The sequence below is a fragment of the Trypanosoma cruzi genome, genomic scaffold (assembly GCF_000209065.1).
Source record: "Trypanosoma cruzi strain CL Brener 1047053516725 genomic scaffold, whole genome shotgun sequence".
Taxonomy (NCBI): Eukaryota; Euglenozoa; class Kinetoplastea; order Trypanosomatida; family Trypanosomatidae; genus Trypanosoma; species Trypanosoma cruzi.
Window position 1 is genome coordinate 442,332 of NW_001849575.1, and position 8,483 is coordinate 450,814.

Here is an 8,483-nt window from a genome sequence, read left to right on the forward strand (position 1 = left end):
AACGGCAGAGGGGCTGCCGCACGCCGCTCATGAATGCTGGCGACGGCAGCCCCATTCATTCCACCACCTCCCACCAATCCTCACAGGCGTCGCACCGCGCCGCCGACGTCCCACCCGATATTTTGAATTGCCCGACGCAATCGTCGAGAAGGGCGATGGAGCTTATCCGCCAACGACGCTCGACTGTGGTACGACGAATCACCGACGTCTCCCCTTTGGGCCGGCTGCGTGAGGAGAGCGAACGCGGTGGCTCGAGAGATGTGGGCGCCGTCAACGTGGGAGCAGAGAATGTTTCTAGCTGGGCAATTTACGACATTTTTGCCGCACGCACGAACGCACGATGAACGAGGAGAGCTGCGCGGCCTTTTTGATGGCAATCGAAGTGGCGCCATCGACCCGACCGCAGTACGCCAGGACGTTGCGGTCCATGTCGCAAATGAATGGATCGGACCCCGCTGGGCATGGCGGCTTTGACGTTACAAAAAATTGCGGCGCGATCGTCGACGAGGCAGACGAGGCAGGCGCGCCCCTTGACAGAGGAAGAGATGAATCAAGTTATCCGCAGTCGGACCGAATGGAGGGAACGTGTTGTTTTTCGACTTGCGTGGATAGCGGCGAGTCGTTGGTTTGAGATTGCGGCCTTCACTCCCAACAATGTCACAATGGAGGCGGACGGGAGCTTAGTTTTTGGATTGGTCCGTGGCGCCGAGGACGGCGAGGGCGGATCCTCACCGCGCCTCGCGGTTCGTGAGGATACGAGGGCAGGACGCCTTCGACACTATAAAGCTATGAAGGACACTTCAAGAAAACGAAAACCTCACGAATATTACGACTGCCAAAGTCGAACGAGTTCTGGTTCCTTGGAATGCCACGGCGCATTCCATAAAACGCGGTGCGTTGAGGCACGCTGCTCAAACCGTGGAGAAACACAATTTGAATCCACACGTGATCTCGCAGTTGGCGAAGCACGTCGACCCGTTCGACCTTCCCCAGAATACTGTTCGATATTTGTGGAGATACACCACAATGCTGACCCAGGTGTCGTCGTTTGTCGCATTGATGTGAAGGGGGAAGCCGCGGAAGGGCAGTAACCCTGGTTGAAAGCAGAGGAGCGTTTCTCCATGATTTTAATCACAATCATGCTGCTACAATTACGTAACGCGCGCCGAGGACGCGTCGGGCGGTCCCTTTTCCTCCGTCCTCTTTTACATTAGGTGAAGGCTCACGGAGGACTCCAGTCTATGACGCGCGATTATTGAAGGAAGCGGGAGTAATCGAGGACGCTTCGTCTGCAACAACAAGCGGATGGATAACGGCTTTTTGTTTGCGGAGGAGAAAACCGCCGGTTTGCGACGACGATGGATTGCGTGGCCACGCGGCAAGAAAATAGACGACTCTTAAGGGGCTAACGCTCCTCTTTTGCACAGTTTCCATTATTTGCCACCTGTGATGGCTGAGGCCGCTTTCTGTCTGGAATTAAAAACATCCTTTTCCCGAGTTTTTTTACCGCGAGAGACTCGGCATCTCTTTTGATGCCGCGTGGAGGACGGCACGCTGGTGGAGCTGACACGGCTCCCAATGGGATACAAGGCCAGCCCAGAAATTCTCCAGATTGTTATTACCTCGGCAATTGCGGGGGTGACGACGGTGGCTCACCGCCTCTGGGCTGCACCTCCATTGGTGCGTATCGACGTTTGGATCGATGATACACGCATTGCAGGGTCGAAAAGCGATGCGACATTGTGGGAAGCCCAAGTGCTTCGTAATGCGGACGGCTGTCACGCCACGATGGGGGAGGAACGCGAATCGGGCGCTACGCAGTACGCCCTTCCTGCGGGTGCAGTTTGATCACACTCACCGGGCGGTATCCCTGAGTGAAAGGTTTGTCCGGTCTGTACGCGCCATGCCGGCGCCCAATTCTTTAGCCATCGCGGAAATGGAGGTTGTGGCGTCCCGCTTTTTGTACGCGGCTGCCGTTTTGGGCACGCGTTTATGCGACCACTACTTTTTCATCAAAGCAGTGCGACGACGATTATCCGCACTTAACCAAGGGATTGTGCAGGAGACATCCCCGAAGAACGTTCCGCCGTCAGCGGTTGGTTTGGGCGAGAGATTACGACACATCATCGGGAATAATCATAGGCGAATCATCAAGCCCACGGAGAAGGCATCGGCCGCCATCATCGCGGATGCATCGCTCCAGGGATGGAGAGCCGTTTTCATTCCAGACTCCGGCGACGTTAAAATTGCCGGAGGGAAATGGGAAAAGAGGAAGCCTTTTCTTATCATGCAGGCCGAGGCACGCGCGGTACGCTTAGCCTTGTCGGCCTTTTCCGCCATCTTGCCATCCACCATGGACGTTTGGGTGGACAATACTTCGCTGCAAGGAGCGGCGAATAAAGGTAGCTCGAAATTGCACGCGTTGACGTGGGAACTGCAACGGATATATGAGTTTTTGGACTCTCGCGGAATACAGGCATCCTCTGCCTACGTGCGGTCTGCAGAAAACCCCGCAGACGGCATGTCACGCGGTCGTGTGTTTTTGCACTTCAGGGCTTGACGAAGGGGTGGAACTTTCGAAGCGGAGCGGCGGGGTCTTGTGGTTGGAGGACCCCAAAGTCTGCCACTTCGTAAGTAATACTATTTAAATCCTAAGTAAGGACAAAGGACCATGCTAGTGGTCCACAGAATTCTATATATATATTTAATGAAAAGAAAACATTGAAGCAATTAACTAACGAACCTTTTTTCCTAACTTGTTTGGTTCCATAGGTTTTCAGGATCCGGCCAGCCGCCCGGAAGATTATTCTGAATTAGTGGCTTGCTTTGGCTCTGGACGCTTAAAATTGTCTTTTTGTATAATTATACTGTTCCTTTCTTATTAAGAGAGTGTCAGCCTCTTGTATCCTTGTGACGCCACCAAGTTTTTCCTTGACATACGCCATGCGTCAGTTGGTCGATTTTACTCTGCTTCTTTTGGCGCTTCTGGTGCTGTTATTGATGATTTCTGCGACGTGATTTGTCGACAGGTGTCTTGCTGTCAGCCTGACGTGTCCTTCGTTCCTTGACGATTTGTTGCGTACCGACGGTGCGTGGGCGTCTCTGGTGATAGTGAGGGACGCGTGTCTCAGAGCGCAGGATGCGTCGCGGGTGTGCAGAGTCGTTTGTGAGGACCGATTGGTGACCATCCGCATCCAGGCGTCATCAACGGACTGTGAGGACAGCATAAGGCACTGCGGCTTCTTTTGGTTTTGCGCAAAGAATTTATTGGATGGTGCTTTGTTTTCAATCTTTTGCAGCTTTTGTGGGGAAGGTGGGAGGTTGAGGGCATGAGGACTGAATTCATTTGAGTGGCTGCGTTCCGCTGAATTGCGGCCAGTCGTGGCACTCTTTTGGGGTTTGGCCGCTCGTCTCTTTTGTTTACTTCCCACCGCAGCACGTGGATAACACTGATCCGAAGAACATTTGTTTGACCGCGTGTGAGCTGCTGCCGTGCGTGGTGCATGGACTATGTGATTGTGTGGGGAGGTGCATTGGGGTGACGAATACTTCTGTTTGGCGTGTCGCGGTGTGTCGGAATGGTGTTCGGATGACATGTGGAGGGTGTTGTTTGTGATTTGTGTGTCTTCTCTGGTGGAGCCGAGATGTGTGCGGGGATTGTGGCATTGCTGGCTGACAGCTCCACGTCACTTTTCAGCATTCCTGGATGTGCTGAGGAATGACGGCTGGCGACCAGCGTGTTGGTGCTGCTGGTGGGGATAAGTGCATCGGGAATGGACCATTTTCTCTTTTCCGTGCTGGAGCCGATGAACTGGCACGAGGGCACCGGCTGCAGGCTGCCTGCCAGCACGTGTGAGCAGCGGATCCATGCACACACAGACGCTCATCGCAAGAGCGTGTGCGATCACAGTGGCCTTTTGTGGCGTGCTTTTGTGGACGTCAGCCCACCGAAGAATGTGTGAAGCAAACGGCTGACTGCACACGAGGAAAATAGGTGCGTGCACTGTGCCGTGTTTTAGCGTCGATGGCAGAGCGACAGGAAGCCCGTGCTGGCAACTGAGATCTTTGCGTCGCGAGGGATGTCGGTGTTGACTTTGGATCGTCGAGGGTGAAGCGATTTTGCTGCTCGGGTGTGTGACGACTCCGGAAGAGAGCGGACACAAAAGGGAGGGATGCAGGCGCTGCGTGTGTGTGTGCAGGTGCCATGCAACAACGTCACAACAAACATGCTGCGACTCGGTGACCCTCACATCGTTGTGGTCCTCACGAACAGCCCAGGCACGGCCCACACCGATGCACTTAGTGGACGGAGTGAGGCATCTTTTGGGGCGCTGCAGGGAAAAGGATGTGTTGACGCAGCCACGACGTGCATGGAGTGTCACGATGGCACAGTCAGCTGTGGCTGGTGTAATATTTACTTCTCGGAGGCAACGGAGGAAGAGAGGGATCTGCTCCTGCTGCTGGCGTCGTTGCTGCCTTTTGTAGCCTCCCATGCCGATTATTGTCTGTCCGCCGATCGTGGGTGGCATGCCTCCACTAGTGACGTCGTCTGCAGGCATTTCACAGCACCAGTGAAACACACATCACGTCGCATGCTTTGGCTGTGGATGTGGTGTCGTGAGTGCAGCCGGCATTATTTTGCCCGACTCCTTTTCACTGCTTTGCGACAAATAGATGCGTCCCCGCCCGAGCCATTCACTGCAGCTCCGTGTGTTGTACTGCCAGCACAAGACTCTCTTGTTGTCTGACGCCTGGCTGACAGTCAGACACCACTGCGTTGGGGCATGCAGAGATGTGGATTGCCGCTCACGGTGTTGGGCACCGCTGTTTGGATGCGGCGGCCACACGAGCGGATGTATTGTGGCACAATCAAATGCGTGAAGTACGCGGAATCACAGCGGCTGCAATAATATCAGCGGTGTGGCACCACGGAATATGTGAGGGGGCGACGCATGATGAATCACAGTGGGCGGCATGCGAGGGAAGTGCACCGCGACGGAGCGTCACCCCGCCCTCAGCCTGCAGGGGAATGTACACCCTCAAAATATATGGACGAGGCACCACCAAACACACATGCCCTTCCATGCACCAATAAATAGGAGCGAAGGTGCGTTCTGGTGTGTGGGAGTCCACTCACATATTTTCATTTCCACCGCAATAAACGGTGAGGAAACAGGAGCCACAGCAACGAAAGGAAAAACAAACATCTACTGCAACACCTTACCAGCGAAAGGCAGGAACAACACAAACCGAATTATTGGCTGCACCAACACAAGAAACATTCACAAGAGGAAAGAAAAACAAATTGTGCACCCTGCAGAAATCCCAACACACGACCCAGGCATGAAGGTTTACCCTCCGCAAAAACAAAAAACGAAACGCATGCAGACATCTGCCACCATCCAAACAGAAACACAAATAAATGGTTGCTTGCTTTATTCCATTCCTTGCGCTTGTTTTTGAGTGTGCTGCTGCTGCGGTGGTTGCTGGGCCTGCATGAAGTGGTGTGCGCTGAATATGAACGAAGGCCAAAGGCAATTGAATTATTTTTGTGATGAATGTTGGCTGCACTTCCCGTGGACCAACAATCCACATGGTGTGCGGGGATCTCTCCTTTTTAATTGTTACTTTGCTTTTGTGTTGCTGTGTGCGCTGCACCTATTCTCTTGTGTGTGTGCGTACCCTCCGTGAGGGGTGCAGACACGACGGACCGCTCTCGCCGTATGTGCATGCGGTGAAGCCTTGTGTGCCGCTTCTGTTTGCTTCTCCCTCCTCCATCTGTGTGTTGGTGTTGCGGCAGGGCTGTGTGTGTGTGTGTGTGCCTGTTGCCGTGGATTGGAGTGTGTGTCGTGCGTAGTGTGCGGCGTACGGTGCATGCCTGGCTGCTGCCCTCTCCTCATGTGGTTTGCCCTCTCTGTGTGTGTCTGCCGCACCTCTCGTCTCCCCTGTTGCTCTCCATGTCCCTCACTGTGCAGATCAGCTCCACACCACTGAACGACCACACTCACGATGATGACGTGCCGTCTGCTGTGCGCCCTGTTGGTGCTCGCCCTGTGCTGCTGCCCGTACGTGTGCGCGACGGAGCCTCTGACGGCGGGGGATCCTGCCAAGGCGACCATGACGGCTGGACCGAATGGAAAAGACACCGGCTCAGCTACCGGAGCACCGGAGTTAACAGGTCAGGAGACCGTTGAGCAAGCCCAAGCTTCCGTCCAGACGACCACGAAGAATGAAGATAAAGCTAACACAAACGGCGCCATTTCACCGCGTCTTTCACCAGAGGCAGTAGTACAGGAGGCCGTTCAGTCAAATCTGCCAATTCTGGGGTCCGATGAGGAACCGGGAATTACTGCTGTAGGTGGAGGAGGTCTAACCAGTCCGGAACAGCCAAAAGATAAGAATGGTACGACAGGAGGTAAGAACGATACGACGGTATCACTAAGTAGCACGAAACCATCCACAGAACAATCAAATCAGGAAGCTGAAGATCCTTCCAAGACGACCACGACCACGACCACAAAGGCACCAAGTACCACGACTACAGAGGTGCCAACCACGAAGACCACCCGCGCACCGTCACGTCTTCGTGAAATGGACGGCAGCCTCAGCAGCTCTGCGTGGGTGTTTGCCCCGCTGCTGCTCGCCGTATCCGCGCTGGCGTACACTGCTGTGGGCTGAAGAGGTGTATGCGGGCTGTGCGTGCCAGCACTCAACCACGAGGACATGTGTACGTCTACTATGGTCCGATGTATAAAGTAGGAGTAATTAATATGATTGTGTGATTTGCTTCATTTGCTTCCTCTGCCCTGCTGTGTGCTCCGCGTTGCCGCTCCCCGCATCCGTCACGTTGAACGCACCCCAGACACAATATATGCATGGCACGCACACAACTGTTTGCGTGGAATCACATTTGAGGATAGGTTCATGCGCACTGGAGCCATACTGTGCAGCCCTTTGTTTTGTGTGTGTTTTTAATTGCTTTTACCTTATTGCTGTTCGTTTACCTGTGTTTTTTTTTAATTGCTTCGTGTGTGTTTTTTGTTTACTTGCTGTGGGGCGCTGTGTTTTTTTGCCCTTTCATTGTTTTCAACTGCCTTGTGGTGTGCGCTGCCGCTGCTGGGCTGCTTCCATTTGTTGCTTTGCTGCTGCTGCTGGTGTTTTTTACTGTGCCGTGTCTCTTCTTTTGCTTTCACTCTGCGTTGACGGGGTGTTAGTTTGTGCTGAGGGCTACACGCAAGTGACAGGAGTGATGGCGATGATGATTACTGGCCGTGTGCTGCTGGTGTGTGCCCTTTGCGTGCTGTGGTGCGGTGCCGGCGGAGGCGGATGCACTGAGGGTCAGCTACCTGTTGTCGTCTCACCTGTTAATCCTGCGAGTGGTGCTGGAGTTACCCACAATCCTGCCGATCATACGGTGCCCGGTGGAGCGGGAAAACATTCCGCAGAGCAAACACAGCTGAACAACGTTGAGGGTTCCGCATCAAGGAAAGTGTCATTGGAAGCTCCTTTGCAGCCTGTATCAACAACACAGCAGACACCATCCAGCTCCGAGCCTACGGATTCACTGACAAATTCACAATCATCGGGCGGAAAGCGGCAAGATGTACAACACGAAGGTCCACCAGGGGAACCGGAGACTTCACTCAATCAGGAGGAAAATAAGGATGTATCAAATGGAAATCAACAGAGTATTGATCCACCATCTCATTCAGGTAACGACGATGTTGTCAGCAGTAATAGTGAGGAGCGCACAGAAGATACTCCGAGGAGTACTGAAATTATTGTTGCCGTACCGTCAGAAGAGGGGCAGGAACGTGAAAATGTCACTCCTTCCTTGGAACAACCTCGGGAAACTTCCACAGCCGCACCGGCCATTACCACTCAAACAAGTTCCATGAGGCCGACTGACGTTGGTGAGAGCAACACCGTCAAAATGAGTGATGCGGCACCCCAATCAACAGGCACCGCCAACACAAATGATACGACGACAAAGATTGCCAACAGTGACGGCAGCACCGCGGTCTCCCACACCACCTCCCCTCTTTTGCTTTTTCTTGTTGTTGCGTGTGCGGCTGCTGCTGCGGTGGTGGCCGCGTGAGAGTGAGGGAGAGAGAGCCGTGCACCGCCCGCACACACACTCGTCTTTCTCTCTCTCTCTGTGTGTGTCCCCTTGCATGGACTCTCGCCCTCACCTCACCCCACGAAGCACACACATAATGTGCCCATTGTATATATGCATGCACACCCATGCAGGCCCGTTGGTGCTCTCTTTTGCACCACACGCACCGCTGCCGTCCTGCCTGGCTGCATGGGTGGAGCACCGTAACTGTTTTGTTTTGTTTCCATTGCCTTGAGTGGGCGACCTCTCTCTCTCTCTCTCCCTGTGTGTGTGTGTTTTGCTTTACGGGAGCAATGAGAGTGTGTGCGCTGGTCGTCCCACGCTTTGGCTTTTTGTTTTTTATTGGTTTACTTGGGGGTGGGTT

At 53.9% G+C, this 8,483-nt stretch overlaps 2 protein-coding genes and 1 pseudogene across 2 annotated transcripts, besides 6 other annotated features; all 3 read left to right on the forward strand.

Annotated features, from left to right (window-relative positions):
* Positions 1-2,846: a mobile genetic element.
* Positions 1-5,571: a sequence feature (areas not merged during assembly with more than two copies in the genome that could not be assigned to a particular haplotype).
* Positions 2,587-2,846: a mobile genetic element.
* Positions 4,173-4,910, forward strand: Tc00.1047053503503.15 (annotated as a pseudogene).
* Positions 5,572-5,871: a sequence feature (heterozygous, non-Esmeraldo-like haplotype).
* Positions 5,872-6,791: a sequence feature (areas merged during assembly that could not be assigned to a particular haplotype. This can correspond to areas where the two haplotypes were merged or to regions with more than two copies in the genome that were merged during assembly.).
* Positions 6,010-6,678, forward strand: Tc00.1047053503503.30 (mucin TcMUCII, putative; the record flags this gene model as incomplete). Its single annotated transcript, XM_800505.1, has 1 exon — positions 6,010-6,678. The coding sequence occupies one exon, from the start codon at positions 6,010-6,012 to the stop codon at positions 6,676-6,678; it is 669 nt and encodes a 222-aa protein (XP_805598.1).
* Positions 6,792-8,483: a sequence feature (heterozygous, non-Esmeraldo-like haplotype).
* Tc00.1047053503503.40 (mucin-associated surface protein (MASP), putative) lies at positions 7,250-8,098 on the forward strand (the record flags this gene model as incomplete). Its single annotated transcript, XM_800506.1, has 1 exon — positions 7,250-8,098. The coding sequence occupies one exon, from the start codon at positions 7,250-7,252 to the stop codon at positions 8,096-8,098; it is 849 nt and encodes a 282-aa protein (XP_805599.1).